General features: G+C 41.3%; 1 protein-coding gene across 1 annotated transcript in view; it reads left to right on the forward strand.

The window, feature by feature from the left end:
• clu (clusterin) overlaps positions 1-18,034 on the forward strand; it is a 37,479-nt gene that overhangs the window by 13,551 nt on the left and 5,894 nt on the right. Inside the window, exons 4-7 of the mRNA XM_067984747.1 lie at positions 4,372-4,536; positions 9,318-9,705; positions 12,034-12,162; positions 14,348-14,568. Coding sequence (XP_067840848.1) covers positions 4,372-4,536; positions 9,318-9,705; positions 12,034-12,162; positions 14,348-14,568 — 903 coding nt within the window. The remainder of the gene's footprint in view (positions 1-4,371; positions 4,537-9,317; positions 9,706-12,033; positions 12,163-14,347; positions 14,569-18,034) is intronic.

Consider the following 18,034-nt stretch of genomic DNA (forward strand, 5'->3'; position numbering starts at 1 on the left):
TTATTTTCTGCACCTGTTCATGACACTTCAATGATCTATGTACCTGAACCCCTAAGTCCCTTTGGACATCCACTGTTTTTAACTTTTTACCATTTAGAAAGCACCCTGTTCTATCCTTTTTTGATCCAAAGTGGATGACCTCACATTTGTCTACATTGAATTCCATTGAGGAGATTGCAAGGTTGTGGCCAGAGCCTCTGCAATTTCCACCCTGACTTCCCTTAGCAACCTAGGATGCATCCCATCCAGACCGGGCGAGTTTTCTACTTTGAGTGCTGCCAACCTTTTTAGTACCTCCTCTTTATCTATTTTAATCCTATCCAATTTCTCTACTACCTCCTCCTTTACTGTGACTTTTCAATTGAGAGTAAAATCGGGTAGGGTTTAAAATGGGCGTTCAGCTAGAAACTACCCCATTCTCGCCGTGCAGGTTAGGTTAAAACTGGGGCTAAAGTTCAGGCTGATCTCATTGAAAAATGCTCTACTTGCACACACAATGTGAGCTTGGAGCATGGAGCATTTGATACAACAGTGAAAGTATTTCTGTGAATTATGGGAGTGAATTTCCACAGGTGTTCTCCTGCTCGTCCACTATAACTTCAGTAGAAGAGCCTCTGAAAACATTGCATTATGGTCATTTATTCTTTTTTCCTGTAATCTCCTCCAGCCCTACAACCTTCCGAGAAATCTGCATTCCTCCAATTCTGTCCTCTTATGCATCCCCAAATTACTTTGCCCTGCCATTGGCAGTCATGCCTTCAGCTGTCTGGGCCCTAAGCTCTGGAATCCCTCCCTAAACCTCTCCGCCTCTCTATCTCTCTCCTCATTTAAGAAGCTCCTTAAAACCTACCTCTTTGACCAAGTTTTTGGTCAGCTGTCCTAATATCTCCTTATGTGGCTCGGTGTCAAATTTTTTTTGATAATGTTCCTGTGAAATGCATTGGGACATTTTACTATCTTAAAGGTGTTATATAAATACAAGTTGCTGTTGTTGTTTCCGTGGCTCTTCCGTCAAAGTTATGGGCGGACAAGTAAGTGAACCCCCGTGAAAAGTCATTCCCTTTGAGTTTTGAAAATTGGGATATTGGCTATGTAAATAGACTGACTGCAAATAAGTAAACATTTTCAATCCTATCCACTCTTTTGCTGTTGATTCCACGCAACGTTATTTTTTTGTTAGATTGCACACCTCCGGTGTTCACACCATGGAAGCCTCTGGCATGCTGAATCAATCTATGCCCTTCAGTGAAGCAATGATAATCTTTGTCTAAATTTTACATTGGAAATTATTTTGTCACTGGCAGTAACTCACTTATTTTAAACAATGTTAACATAATACTGATTGGGAAATCTAGTCTCTTGTTTCTTTCAATTCCTTAAAGATAAAGGGGTTGAAATTGATCTTCAGTGGTGGCACAGAACTGGCTTATAGCAAACCGGGAGCCCATTTTACACCCAAAGTCAATGGTAAAGAAAATCAGGCGGGGTTTGAAACAGGCTGCTGATTCGATATCGCCCCTTTTATGCTAACGCTGAAGACCAATTTCATCCCTACAATTTCTTCTTGTCTCCTGCAATCTAACCAACAGCTACCACCTCTTAGATTTAATGGCTCCAGCTTAGTCCTTCATCTATCAACATTCTTGTCCTCACTTTCCTCTTTGACTTTTACGTCAGAAATGGGGATGTTCGCTGATGATTGTACAGTGTTCAGTTCCATTCGCAACCCCTCAGATAATGAAGCAGTCCGAGCCAGCACACAGCAAGACCTGGACAACATCCAGGCTTGGGCTGATAAGTGGCAAGTAAAATTTGCGCCAGACAAGTGCCAGGCAATGACCATCTCCAACAAGAGAGGGTCTAACCACCTCCCCTTGACATTCAACGGCATTACCATCGCCGAATTCCCCACCATCAACATCCTGGGGGTCACCATTGACCAGAAACTTAACTGGACCAGCCATATAAATACTGTGGCTACAAGAGCAGGTCAGAGGCTGGGTATTCTGCAGCGAGTGACTCACCTCCTGACTCCCCAAAGCTTTTCCACCATCCACCAGGCACAAGTCAGGAGTGTGATGGAATACTCTCCACTTGCCTGGATGAGTGCTGCTCCAACAACACTCAAGAAGTTCGACACCATCCAGGACAAAGCAGCCCGCGTGATTGGCACCCCATCCACCACCCTAAACATTCACTCCCTTCACCACCGGCGCACTGTGGCTGCAGTGTGCACCATCCACAGGATGCACTGCAGCAACTCGCCAAGGCTTCTTCAACAACACCTCCCAAACCTGCGACCTCTACCACCTAGAAGGACAAGGACAGCAGGCACATGGGAACAACACCACCTGCACATTCCCCTCCAGGTCACACACCATCCCGACTTGGAAATATATCGCCATCCCTTCATCGTCGCTGGGTCAAAATCCTGGAATTCCCTTCCTAACAGCACTGTGGGAGAACCTTCACCGCACGGACTGCAGCGGTTCAAGAAGGCGGCTCACCACCACCTTCTCAAGGGCAACTAGGGATGGGCAATAAATGCTGGCCTCGCCAGCGACGTCCACATCCCATGAACGAATAAAAAAAAATGGAGTTCCTACATGTCCTCCATTACTAAAGCTGCCTCTAAGAAGCTGAAGTTCCTCTTTCGTGTGAAACGTTTCTTCTTAACCACTCTAAGGGGGTAATTTGCACTTTGGGTACGCCAAGCGGGGTGTATAACAAACGGCTGATCCGAGACTCCCTGTTTTCCACCCACGCCCAAAGTGAAAACGTTCTATAAACTCTTAAGTTCATTCACAGATTTCCCATATTTGCAGTAGCTCCTCTAGCGCCTTTATTTCACTCCTGGAGTGGATACAGGAAAAAACTTTTCGTTTGATTGGCAATCCTTCCGTCACCTTCTGCCTCCATCATTTCTGCATTACAACCTTTTTCTATTTATCAACATTACTATGACCAGCGCTCCTGAATTCCAAGCTCCAAATAAACCATCCTACATGCCTTTCCTCCTCCCTATAACCCTACGGTTTTGAAATCAAACATCATTGCACAGTATCAAACTCTTAAGTCATTCAGGACTTCAAAATTATGGAGATTTTTCCCGACAATCTTTAGGTTTTAAAAGCTTCACTACTTCCTGATATATATCTTGGCCCCAAAAATCCTTGCCCCGCTCCACTGACATATGTGCGACGGAGTGGGTGCAGTTGACCTCCTTCCCTGCCCCCGTTGGAGTATCTGGAGTAAGTGTAAGGTCAATGTATTTACATAAGTTTGGTGGGAACCTGAATCAGCATGGGTGCGTCTTGAGTGCCAACTAGAGGGGAAACATGGAAAATGCAATACCAGATGGCCGCTTGGGGGCCCTGCTGATTGGCCTGCTTTAAAGGAAGGGGACAATCTAAAGATTTGCTTCCTGCATTTCTGCGGTCTTCCAGGCCACGTCCCTGGCCTGGAAACCTCAGCACTTTAGTTCCAAGCTAAATCTGATGGCAGGTTCTTCCTCTCATCCAGTTCACTGGGCGGAAAGGAGACATGCTGAAGAAATTTTCAATGTGGGAAAGCCCTCTCCCTTGGCTCTGCCTCCTCTGACATTGGGGCCATGTTTGGAGCAGATGGAAGTACCATCTACTCTAAGCCCCTGCGCAGATTTGTAGCCACAAATCTTCTGAGCAAAGACTGGCATTTTTGGATCCTGCCCAAATTTCCATCGCTGTTGGGCCTCTAATGCTTGACTTCTGCCTCCTATTGCAACGGTGCAGTGCTGTGGGGAAAAAGTAGGGGAGTGGGACTAATTGGATAGCTCTTTCAAAGAGGCACAGGCACAATGGACTGAATGGCCTCCTTCTGTGCTGTATGATTCTATGCTTTTTCACCTCTGGTTCTCTAGGTTGAATGCTGTCCAGACTGATGGGAATAAAAGATTCCCCTCTCTCATGTTTGTAAAGGTCGTAATTAAAATTTCTTCAGACCACCTCAATCTAATTCCTTGGACGAATGAAAGCACAGTATAATGCAGCTTATAAATGAGCACAGTCTTATTTTGAAAAGCCAGAAGTATGGATCAAGTGGCAAATGAAAAAGTGGTACATAGATAGCAAAGGGGCACTCTTCTTAGACTGGGCTAATGCACATTGTGGATTCGAGGTGAAGGGAGATTTACTCTGCACCTAATTTATGTAAAGTGACCTGAAAGTGCTTGATCCTTACACTGGTGTCAAATGTACAAAATTCCCTGGTACTAACATACCTTTCATGGAAAAAAACCCCCAAAATAATTAGATAATTGTACTTGAGTTTAATCTTTAGTGAACTGTGCAATATCAACACTACTAAATGAGTGTTTTTTCAAATGTTAATCAGGATGCTCTGACAGCTGCTAAAGATGCTCAGATAAAGCTGAGTGAATCTGAGCAATGTAATTCAAAGGAGGCCCTCTGGGAAGAGTGCAAGCCATGCTTGAAACAAACGTGCACACACTTCTACTCCAAGGTTTGCAGAAGAGGCTTTGAAAGAGTTGAAAGAGAAGTAAGTAATATTGTAAGATCATTGCTGAAAAGAGACTGAAACTTAGCTGGAGGTGTGAATCCCTTGATTGATTTGATTGATTTTTTTTCATATCATGCTACTGTCTCCATAGAATCTAGCTACTTACCTATGGTAACAATATAACAAATTAAAATAACATGAAAACTGAATAAAATGTATTAAAAATTAAACATGCTGAGCACATAGTCAATAGAGCTTTTGTAAACAATTTTACAACACCAAGTTATAGTCCAACAAATTTATTTCAAATTCCACAAGCTTTCGGAGGCTTCCTCCTTCCTCAGGTGAATGGTGTGGAAAATCATTAAACATTTTCCACACCATTCACCTGAGGAAGGAGGAAGCCTCCGAAAGCTTGTGGAATTTAAAATAAATTTGTTGGACTATAACTTGGTGTTGTAAAATTGTTTACAATTGTCAACCCCAGTCCATCACCGGCATCTCCACATCAATAGAGCTTGGTTGTGATGGGTGGATTTTCCTGGCCTCCCCCCAGAACTGGACAGAAGCAGTGCATCTGAAGAATGCTGCTCCTGTCCAGGTCCAGGAGCACCAGAATTTCCTGTCTTGGGCCATTAACAGAGGCACTCCCAGCAAGGGCCCGCACCTGGCAGGACTGAACACTGAGAGAAGGAGCAGGAAAATGAGGCACAACTGGAGGCCCCTCAGTTCTGCAACTTTGTGTCGGTCCTCTGAGAACAGGACTTCCTTACTGATGATGGAGATCAGCTGCCAGAAAGCCCTGATTATACCTGAACATCCTGTTGAAACAGTGAAAAAAAGGCCTACCTTAAAGTCTTCAAGTGAATGCTCACTCTAATACAGATAGTCTGGGTTCTCTCTCATGTTACATCGGAATCCTCATCATGAGTACATAAACTGAAAACAGCTTTCAAAGTTATACAACATAATCCAGCATAACTCATTCAGTCTGCATCACACATCACAGTTGTAAAATCTTTAATAATGGGGATTTTATATTTTCGTAATCAGAAAAAAATGAAGTAAAGTTCATTACCATTCCAATCCCACTCCCTATTCCATTCCTAAATACTGACAATTCAGAAGATGCAATTATAAGAATGCCAAAATAAGGCCAGTTCATGCACTCGTGTCAGGAACATCCTCCTTATTTCAAAAAAAATGCTGCACCAATCTTGAAGAACATAAAACGTAGGAATATAGAAATCTACTGGAATGGATAAGACCATTATGGTGGATTTTGCTGACCTCAGTCTTCAAAAACAGAATGCACAGTTCCCTACCTGTTTTTCTCACTAAAAACCGTAAAATTGAATAGTAGTTGTTGTTAAATCTGGTCATTTATGATCATGAAAAGTTGCCAGATTATCATTAAAAACCCAATTGGTTCATAAATGTGCTTCAGAGAAGGGAGCTTGCCACCCCTATCCGGTCTGACCTATTCATGACTCCAGCCCCAGACCACGTGATTGGCTCCTAGTGCTCTCTGAAATAGCTTAGAAGCTACTCAGTAATAAACTATCACTACAAAGTACAAAAACAGGGGAAGAAATTGGGTGGTTACGACCCAGCCATTGTATCAGGACAAGACTGAGGCAATCCCAGCCCATTTGACCCTGCAAAGTTCTCCTCACTAACACCTGGGGGTGGGTGCCCAATTTGGAAGAACTGCACCAAAGATTGGTCAAGCAACAGCCTGACAAAATTGTACTCACAGAATCATATCTATCAGAAAACATCCCAGACTCCTCCTGGTTATGTCCACCAGCAGAGTGGGGGCAAAGTGATATATATTCAGGTGAACGTGACCTTGGAAGTCCTCAATATTGATACATGGCTTCAGGTCAGACAAGGTTAAGGAAATCTCTTGCTGATGACCACCTACCATCACCCTCAACTGACAAATCAATACTCCTCCATGTTGAAGTTCTGAGCGAAGCAAGGACACAAAATGTACTCTAGGTGTGGGACTTCAAGGCCAACCGCTAAGAGTTACTCAGTAGTACCACCACTGGCTGAGATCTGTAGGAAATAGCTACTAGATTGGGCCTGCCTCTGGTGAGGGAATCAACACGAGGAAATAACCTACGTGACTCAGTCTTCACCAACCTACCTGTCACAGATGTATCTGTCCACCTGCATGCTAAATACCAAAAGCTAATGGACAGAGCTAAATGATCCTACAACCAACAGATCAGAGCAAAGCTTTCTAGCCCTACCACATCCAGCCAAGAATAAAGGTGGACAACCAGGCAACTAATAGGAGAAGGAGGCTCTGAGAACATCCCCACCCTCAATCATGGTGGAGCCCAATCATGTGAGTGCAAGGGATATGGCTGAAGTGTTTGCAAGTATCTTCATCCAAAAATACTGAGTGGATGATCCTACTTGTTCTCCTTCTGAGGTCCTCACCATCACAGATGCCAGTGTCCAGCCAATTTAGTTCACTCCACTTGACATTAAGATGCAGCTGAGTGTAGTGGGCACAGAAAAGGCAGTGGGTACTGACAACGTCCCAGTTTTAGTGCATAAGCCCACAGCATAGCTAGCTGCTCCCCTAGCAAAACTATTCCAGTATAGCTGTGATATGTATCTACAAGGTCATGTGGAAGATTGCCCAGATATGTCCTATCCACAAAAAACAGGATAAATCTAAACTAAGCAATTACCATCCTATCAACCTCCTCCCAATCACTGATAAAGTGATGGAAGGAGTCAGCAATAGTGTTATTAAGTGACGCCAACTCACCATAACTTGCTCACTGACACTCAGTTCAGGTTCCGAAAAAATCACTTGGCTCCAGACCTCATCACAGCCTTGATTGAGACATGGATGCAAGAGCTGAATGCCTGAGAAGAGGTAACAGTGCTGCCCTCAACATCAAGACAGCAGTCAATTGAGTATGGCACCAAGGAGCCCATTGGGGTTAAAGGGAAAACCCTCTAGTGGCTGCAGTTTTACCTGACAAATGAGCATAGTCATGGTTGTTGGAGGCCAATCATTGTAGCCGAAGGGCATTGCTGCTGGAGAGTCAGGGAGATGCCTTCATTCCAACCTTTTTCAACTGCTTGATCACTGGGCTTCCCTCCATCACAAGGTCAGGAGTGATGCTGTTCACCAATGATTTCAAACATTCAGCACCAATCACAACTCCTCTGATGATGAAGCAGCCCAGGCTAGCCTGCAGTAGGACCTGGACAACATCCAAGTTGCAAGTGGCAGATAATATCCGTGCCACATAAGTGCCAGACAGCGACCATCTCAATCAAAAGAAAGCCCAACTATCTCATCCAATCTTTAATGATATCGCCAATGTGGAGTCCCCCACCATCAACCATTGACCAGATCCTTAACTGGATCATCCTATCATGTATATACCAATATCAAGAACAGGGCAGATGGTGGGTCCTCTGCAATGAGTGAATCACCTCCTGACCACTCAAAACCTCTTCACTAGCTACAAGGCTCAAGTCAGGAATGTGAAGAAACAGTCACCATTCATCTGGATGGGTGCAGCCATAGCTACACTAAGGGAACTCAACACCATCCAGGCCAGAGCATTTCACTTGATTGACACCCCTACCATGGACTCAGTATCCACTCCCTCCATCACCGGTGCACTGTAGATGCAGTATTTATGATCTGCAGGATGCACTGCAGCAACTAGCCAAGGTTACTTCACCAGCACTTCTTTTCCTAGAGAGAAAAAGATTATAGCGACCGGAGACATTTATTAATGCCATTTTTAATTCACTATAGGATAATTCATTGGCTCTATTTTCATGGTGCTGTTAAGGGCTATACTTTCACTGCTTATTTGCATTGTTGTGAAATTGGAGAATGCAGGGCTTCATGCATTACACATGCAAGGAACACTGCTCACTGGCATCCCGCTATAGTCTGATTTTCAGTGATTGAAAATAGAGGCCAATAGTTGGTTGGTTTTCAGTTATTAAAATGTGACCAGACCAGAGTCTGTTTTAAGGTTAAAAGTTTACCTTTTTAGGCCAGGGATTCACTCCTGGTGCTCTTTTTTTCTCCACAGTCTTTTTTCCCTCCTGCATTTCACTAAAATGGCCATCCTTCATATTGAGTTTCAGGCGATTTGATTGAAGAGGGCATGACAGCCATGCCCGATCCTATCCTCATCTAACATCCACACTGACACACACATAAGCTTTCTAGCCAAGGATATTGGATAGTAATCAGTAGCAAGAACCATGGCTGATTTTCTATCCCTGATGCCAAATATCGTACCCCACTACTTTTTCAACACAGACCAGAGATTCGACCAGGGACTTTCCTGGTCTGTATGGCTCAGTACCATACCACCCATTGAACTATTAGGGGCTCATTAGATCTGTCTCTATTTAAAATTGTTGTAATTATAACGTCTGTGATAAAGAAGTATGATACAGTGTGAGTAAATAATATAAAAGTTTTATTATCTTCTGTAAATGAGAATTTCCTGAAACTCAGAATAATTCAAATTACTTGTATTCATAAATAAATTATTAGAACTTCATCCATGTGTTGTAGCAATTGCTAGCACACGTGTGCACAATTGTTTTGGTTGTAAGTCCTCTATGGGTTTGCTGAAAACAGGACAGCAGTGCTAAAATAACTGAATATAAATGCCCTCATGCTTTTACTTATTAGACAAACTTATTTAAAATAAGATGCAAATTGGGGATTTACAGCAACGTTCTACTATAAACCTCCCACAGAATCCGTTCACCATTGAACTTTGGAATCTAAACTACTTCTTTTTCAACAGGTTGAAAGATTCTTTAATGAAACACCAGTGGTTTCTATATGGATCAATGGGGATAAAATAGACTCGCTGGTTGAAAAGAATGAAGAACTGAGTGAACAATTTGAACATGTTGAAAAACAGTATGAAGACATTGACGAAATGTTCAGAGACAGCTTGAGGGGCTTTGATGGAATGGATAGCTTGGTTGATCGTTCTTTCTCAAACTTCGGATTTTTGCCAAAGCATTTTTCCTTGTTTCCAGAATCATCCCTTTCTCCTTTTAAACCTTCCATGTTTGACAGCCGTGGGATGCTTTCCTCTTTCTTCGAGATGACTCAGAAGATGTTTGACAGATTCCATAAAATTTTGCATGATCCTGAATTAGAGAAAGAAATGCTTCCTGAGACAGGTAAGAAATATCTTGGTGTGGGACTGGCCTGCTTGATTTAAGCAATGAGTTTGAGTACCATACCTTACAACTACCTGCAACAAATCCTTAACTAAACTGACAAATGAATGAAATCTGGGCCATTCAACAAAGTTGGAAAGTGAGACTACCAAATACTTGTTGTCATAAAAGTGCCCATAAACTGTTGGATAGGGGAGATTTTCCTAGATCTGCCTGGGTGTAGTGAGTATCAGAAAATGGGGTATGTCGGAAAGGTACCTGCCCGATTTTCTTCCATTTAAATGGCTGTACTGTTTTCCACAGAATCTTGACTGAGCCTCGGAAGTGTGAACTCGTGGTGTAAGGAGTTTACACCTCCTTCCATCTTTTGCTTTGTAAGGGTCAGACAGAAGTTGTACCCCTTACAAAGCAATCAGGAAATACCCACAAACATAGAAACATAGAAAACATAGAAAATAGGAGCAAGAGTAGGCCATTCGGCCCTTCAAAATGATCATGGCTGATCGTCTAACTCAGTACCCCGTTCCCCCTTTTTCCCCATATCCCTTGATCCCTTCAGCATTAAGAAATATATCTATCTCCGTGTTGACATAGTGCAACCAGGGTTTTTGCTGGTCTGCCACCGGAGTTTGCAACTAAAGAGAGCCTGGTACCCTCCTACAGTGGAAGTGTGTATGAAACATCACGCTCATGCTCTCTTGACACTTGTTGACTTGGTCCCCTTATTGCTGCAGATAACATACCATTTGTCCTCTCACTGTACATACCTGTTTGCAGCAATTTACCCACTGCTTGTATTTCAGAAAATAAACTAACTACTATGTAGAGGGTGGTGCCATCTGTAAAGAGAACATCACTTTTAATGAAATGTTCCAGAGAGTAATAGAGTGCAGCCAGACATGCTTAAGAGATACTTCCATAAATGTTGTAACAAGAATGCAAATATCCATGTATCATGATGAAGAGGGTTTCCACCGAACTTCTGCCAAAGTTACAGCAGCGGAGCGGGGGAAGCCCAAGGAAATTCACACCCTAAGTGTTTGTGTCCATCGAAGGAGTTGTGTACCTACCTCATTAGATTTGCTACAAGTCAACTTTTCAATGTGTCTAGGATGCCATATGCTATTGAAGGGCTACTGCAAGATAGCAAGTTATGGTGACTATAATGTAGCAACAGCCTCTCATGAGCTTTGACATGATTACCAATATGGATAGAGGTTTCTAGTTATCAGGTTCTGACTCAAATCCCCTCTTGTGGATAAGCATAATGTTTGTTGCTGTTCACTTGGATGGAAGGATAATGGGTAACAAATACACTCAGCTATGTCCTGGTTTAAAAGTCATGTGTGGGGTTATTTGGATGCATGGCTCTGATCCTTTTAAACTTAGGAAAATTTTGAACATTGAAACCAACCAGTTGGTGTAAGTTTCACTTATCTGCAGACATCTTGAAATGAATTGATGAAAAATTATGAGTTGATTGCCTGAGCTGTTTCCAGTTTTAAGTAACTAAATGATTCTTAGAAACTGGGTCCTCAGATGCCAGCCTTCGGGTGTCCCCTAACTTGTTTTGTATGGTTTCATGTAGGACAGTCATTGCCTAAATCTGTGTAGTAAGCATTTAAAAGGAATTGAATATTTCTTCCAGTGAAGGCATCAATGGTGGATTTCACAATCATTCAGTTATAGTAAGTTTGCTTGTTGATATCACTCACTCCGGACACTATATTGAAAGGTGTGATCAAATCTCAGTCATCAGGAAATGAATGCACAGAGGTGGGTTTGACCCATCAAATTTTAACAAATAAGTTGCCATAGATTTTTTTCCTTATTTCAAAATAAGTAAAATCTTTATGTTGCTTGAATGTTTTTCTGTACTGTCTTCAGCAGTATAATAGATCATTGTTTAGTAGTTTCCCAAGATCCTGATTTGTCTATGGGAAAGTACCCTAAATAGGATCAGCTGTTCAATGGCAAATTCATTCACAATGTTAAACTTCAACCTTTACGCCGTGTTTAAAGGATACAGCAACATTGACAGTTTGTGATAAGTGTAGTAAATTTAATAGTTTTAATTCTGGATGCTATTTCAATCATTTTGAGTCAGATAGTGATCTAGAAAGTTAGTGCAGCTGACAGAAACAATGTTTAACATTACAGAAGCTTTGACCATTGTTTCTGGAGTTAAATACAGTAAATGTTTTAATAGTATCTCTGAGAATAGGCCACTGTGCAAAGAGTCATGACTTGCTAACTTGGCTGACTTATCCTCAGTCCCGTGGTGCTCCTCTTTTGTTTTTATTAATGTTTTGATTCTTCATTTAATAGGTAGACGAAACATGACAAATTCAACAGATGGAGAGAATCAGATCGTCTGCCGTGAAATACGTCGGAACTCTTCTGGCTGCATGAAGCTTTCTGACAAGTGTGAAAAATGCAAGGAACTTATGTCCTTAGGTAAATTAAAACATTCAAGCAATAAAGTTGTGAAAGAAGATGAGAAAAGAAACTAACAAAAAACCTTTTTTATAAAGACCTGAATTTTTTTGTGTGGGGGGAGGAGATAGTTTACTTGTTTTGATATCTTTTGCAAGTTTTCAGGAATTTTTTTTTAAGTGGGAAAAAAACTGCTTTCCATTAGCCAGTATCCAATTTAAATTAACACTGAAGTACGAGAAAAATCTTTCTGTTCACTCTGGGATTCAAATAATGCATTTGGGCTGTAAAATTTCTCAGGGTTTCCCCATAATTTCAGCGAGAGACTGGGGAACCCCCATAGAATTTAAGGACCATCACCTGTTGGATCTAGCCTCCATGAGAAAGTTTGCAGCGTGTATAATTTTTATTACATTTTGATTTTTTTTTCTGTCAATGATTTTCCAGGGAAGTTGTAACAAAAATAAAAATACATCCAGCTCTTATTCGTCAGTAGTAACCTGCCAGGACCAGGCTGAAAAGCTCCTTTTTGTACAGACAGTTAAGAAAATAGAGTTCTGTACTATGTTGAACATATATGTTACTAGGTATTAGCCTTGGTTTAGTGGTGCACTGTCGCCTCTGAGTCAGGAGAAAACAATTGCTCTGACCAAAATTGTCTATCTGCTAAATTATTAATAGTGCTTCATGTCTATTTATATCCATGCAATTGCTGTGTTTTGCATCTCAAACTATTAAGCATGTCCATCCATCTTAAGTTGTGGGAGGAAAAAATAACTGGAGATTTAAAGAGCCTTGGTAAACATTTTTGTCAAAATCATAAAAATAACTCAAACCTGTATTTCAGACCTCTCATATATCTGAGTCAGAAGCCTGCATGTGATGTTATGTGGGGTGATAATTATATAGCACATCACGGACCTTTCCTTTCTCAGCCCAGGAGCCCATGACTTACAGCAAATCTCTGAATTCTGTTCTAAGGAAGAATTATTTCTAGAACAAATCTATAAGCCAGATAGAATTATTGCTTAATTGCTAATTATGGTACACTCAGCTAGTTATTATTTTAATCTTGTTTATGGGCCCATTTTGTGATAGTAGTACAATAGTAAAAATACTCAGATTAAATCTGATGTTAAATCATACAAGCTGTCTACTCTATTATAAAAGGATGCAACAAATGAGATTAGAGTAAATGGGCAGAACTGTCCAAGGCCCTACACCTCCAGTTGGGCCTCGCATGCTACGGGCGATTTATTGGAAAATCATGAAAGCATTGCCTAGGATTTTCTGCCCCTTAAATGGATGCCCATCAAGTGTTACCTTGGGGAGTGCTGTATTGTTGGAGGGACCATCTTTTGGTTGAGTCACTAAAGCATTTATCTGCCCGCTCAGGTGCATGTAAAAGATCCCATTGAACGATTCAAAGAAGAGATGGGGAGTTCAGTCAGTGTCCATTTATCCCTCAACTAACACAGATTAACGGCACTATTTTCTCATTGTCGTTTGTGGGACTTTGCTGTGTGCAAATTGGCTGCTGTATTTGCCTACATAAAAATGCAATGTCCTGAAGACATGAAAGGCGCATTACGAAAATGTTTTAAACTTGTAAATCTATTATGAACAATTCATTTCCTATCAAAGGTAGAATCTTCTCATGTACATAGATGGACTGGAAGGCAGTAATATATTGGAACATGCATGAAAACTAGAATGTTTAAAGCAACAGAAAGAATAGTTAAGAAAATGAGATGAAAATGAATAAATTCAAGCTAGAAAAAGCAAGATGAATGAATAGAAAGAAATGTTAATATAAGAAAATTCTGCTCCTAATCCTGATTCTATTTCTTATTACTAAACAAAAATTTAAAAAAAACTTGCAGGGAGCAGTTATGACCTACCATATTTTGAAGTAACCATAATTGGAAACCAGGGAATTATTTAGCGAGTTAATTAAAAGGCAATTCACACCATGCAATGCCAAGATTTTTAAAAGTTGCTTATAGTTATAGAGGAGGCCCTTTTTGTTTCAGACATATGCCCAGAAAGTTCATTCATCCCGCTAACACCCTGCTAGTTGCCAAATTGGATATTAACAAAGTAGAATTGTGAACAGTCACCCATCTATTAATAATAAGCAGCATGACCTTATTTTAATGATTGGGATTTTTCTGTGACTCATTTGTTTTTCTCCTCTTCATTTCAGAGTGTTTTGGTATGGATCATAAACCTTTACGAAAGGAGTTTGAAGAGGCTCTCGGCATGGCAGAACATTTTACGAAAAAATACGATAATCTAATGAAAGAATTTCAGCAAAACATGCTAAATAGCACGAAGGAGTTAGAGACACTGAACAAACAGTTTGGATGGGTGTCTAAATTGGCAAATCTTACAGAGAGCCCAGATGGATTATTCCACGTTAAAGCTGTAAGTTTGAAGGATATTTACACATGACAGGGGTGTCCAACCTTTCAAAGCAAAAAAGCTGGAAAAAAACATTGTTTTTCAAAAGAGTACTTTGCATTGATCTTCACTACAGAAGAGGATGCTGCCAATGTAGCTGTAAAGGAGGAGGTAGTAGCAATATTGGATAGGATAAAAATAGATAAAGAGGAGGTACTTAAAAGATTGGCAGTACTCAAAGTAGAAAAGTCACCTGGTCCGGATGGGATGCATCCTAAGTTACTGAAGGAAGCAAGGGTGGAAATTGCGGAGGCTCTGGCCACAATCTTCGAATCCTCTTTAGATATGGGGATGGTGCCAGAAGACTGGAGGAGGCAAGTGTTACACCCCTGTTCAAAAAAGGGGAGAGGGATAAACCCGACCATTACAGGCCAGTTAGCCTAATTGGCTAAGGAACAGAAAGCAGAGAGTAGAGGTGAACGGTTGTTTTTCAGGCTGGAGGGAAGTATACAGTGGTTTTCCCCAGGGGTCAGTATTAGGACCACAGCCCTTTTTCATATATATTAATGACCTGGACTTGGGTATATAGGTCTTAATTTCAAAGTTTGCAGATGAAACGAAATTCGGAAATGTAGTAAACAACGAGGAGGATACTAACAGACTTCAGGAGGACATAGACAGACTGGTGAAATGGGCAGACACATGGCAGATGAAAATTAACACAGAGAAATGTAAAGTTTGGTAGGAAGAATGAGGAGAAGCAATATAAGCTACAATTTTAAAAGGGGGTGCAGGAACAGAGAGTCCTGGGGATGTATGTACACAAATATTTGAAGGTGGCAGGACAAGTTGAGAAGACTGTTAAAAAATTATATGGGCTCCTGGGCTTTATTAATAATGGCATAGAGTACAAAAGCAAGGTTCTGGGGAATGAGATGGGTCAAGTGGATAAAGTGTCAATGGGGAAACATTTAGGGAACAGTGATCATAGTATCATAAGGTTTAGATTAGTTATGGAAAAGGACAAGGAGCAATCTGGAGTAAAAATACTTAATCGGAGGAGGGCCAATTTCAGTGGGTTGAGAATGGATCTGGCCCGGGTAACTTGGAATCAAAGATTGTCAGGCAAAACTGTAATTGAACAATGGGTGGCCTTTAAAGAAGAGATGATTCGGGTACAGTCTAGGTACATTCCCACGAGGGGGAAAGGTAGGGCAATCAAAGCCAGAGCTCCCTGAATGATGAAAGAAATAGAGAGTAAGATGAAGCAGAAAAAGGGGGCGTATGACAGAGGACAGGTTGATAATACAAGTGAGAACCAAGCTAAATATAGAAAGCACAGAGGAGAAGTGATAAAGGAAATAAGAGGGGCAAAGAGAGAATATGAGAATAGACTGACTTTTAACATAAAAGGGAATCCAAAAGTCTTCTATAGGCATATAAATAGAAAATGGATAGTAAGAGGAGGGGTGTGGCCGATTGGGGACCCAAAAGGTGATCTACCCATCGAGGCAGAGGGCATGGCTGAGGAACTAAATGAGTACTTTTCATCTGTCTTTACCATGGAAGAAGATGCTGCTAAAGTCACCATAAAAGGGGAGGTAGTTGAGATACAGGATGGGTTAAAAATTGACAAAGAGAAGGTACTAGAAAGGCTGGCTGTATTTAAAGTAGATAAGTCACCCGGTCCGGATGTGATGCATCTTAGGGTGCTGAGGGAAGTAAGGGTGAAAATTGCAGAGGTGCTGGCCATAATCTTCCAATCATCCTTAGATATGGGGGTGGTGCCAGAGGACTTGAGAATTGCAAATGTTACACCCTTGTTCAAAAAAGGGTGTAATGGATAAACCCGGCTACTACAGGCCAGTCAGTTTAACCTCAGTGGTGGGGAAGCTTTTAGAAACGATAATCCGGAACAAAATTAATAGTCACTTGGACAAGTGTGGATTAATTAAGGAAAGCCAGCATGGATTTGTTAAAGGCAAATCGTGTTTAACTAGATTGAGTTTTTTGATGAGGTAACAGAGAGGGTTGATGAGGGCAATGCAGTTGATGTCTCTATGGATTTTCAAAAGGCTTTTGATAAAGTGCCACATAATAGCCTTGTCAGCAAAATTGAAGGCCATAGAATACAAGGAGTAGTGGCAGCATGGATACAAAATTGGCAAAGTGAGGGGAAAGGGAGATTAGTGGTGAACGTTGTTTTTTGAACTGGTGGAAGGTATACGGTGTTGGTGTTCCCCAGGGGTCAGTATTAGGACCACTTTTTTTTAATATATATATTAATGACTTGAACTTGGGTATACAGGGCACAATTTCAAAATTTGTAGATCACACAAAACTTGGAAGTGTAGTAAACAGTGAGGAGGATAATTGTAGACTTCAAGAGGACAGACAGGCTGGTAGAATGGGTGGGCACATGGCAGAGAATTGTGAAGTGATATATTTTGGCAGGAAGAACAAGGAGAGGCAATATAAAATAAATGGTACAATTCTAAAGGGGGTGCAGGAACAGAGAGACTTGGGAGTATATGTGCACAAATCTTTGAAGGTGGCAGGACAGGTTGAGAAAGCGGTTAAAAAAGCATATGGGATCCTGGGCTTTATAACTAGAGGCATAGAATACAAAAGCAAGGAAGTTATGATGAACCTTTATAAAACGCTGGTTCAGCCACAACTGGAGTATTGTGTCCAATTCTGGGCACCGAACTTTAGGAAGGATGTGAAGGCCTTTGAGAGGGTGCAGAAAAGATTTACTGGAATGATTCCAGGGATGAGGGACATCAGTTACGTGGATAGACTGGAAAAGCTGGGGTTGTTCCCCTTAGAGCAGTTTGAGAAGAGATTTGATTGAAGTGTTCAAATTCATGAAGGGTTTAGATAAAGTAAATAAAGAGAAACTGTTCCCATTGGTGGAAGGGCCGAGAACCAGAGGACACAGATTTAAGGTGATTGGCAAAAGAACCAAAGGCGACATGAGAAAAAACTTTTTACGCAGCGAGTAGTTATGATCTGGAATGCACTGCCTGAAAGGGTGGTGGAAGCAAATTCAGTCATGGCTTTCAAAAAGGAATTGGATAAATACTTGAAGGGAAAATATTTGCAGGGCTACGGGGAACGAGCAGGGAAATAGGACTAATTGGATTGCTCTTACAAAGAACTGGCACAGGCTCGATGGGCCGAATGGACTCCTCCTGTGCTGTAACCATTTTATGATTTGAAGTTATGTTAAACTTTTATAAAACACCACCAACAACAACAGCTTGCAAATATATGGTGCCTTTAACATAGTAAAACAACCCAAGGCGCTTCACAGGAGTGTTATCAAACAAAATTTGACACCGAGTCATGTAAGGAGGTAATAAGACAGGTAACCAAAAACTTGGTCAAAGAGGTAGGTTTTAAGAAGCATCTTAAAGGAGGAGAGAGCGGTAGAGAGGAGGAGAGGTATAGGGAGGGAATTCCAGAGCTTAGGGCCTAGGCAGCTGAA

The sequence above is a fragment of the Heptranchias perlo genome, chromosome 5 (genome assembly GCF_035084215.1).
Source record: "Heptranchias perlo isolate sHepPer1 chromosome 5, sHepPer1.hap1, whole genome shotgun sequence".
Lineage (NCBI taxonomy): Eukaryota > Metazoa > Chordata > Chondrichthyes > Hexanchiformes > Hexanchidae > Heptranchias > Heptranchias perlo.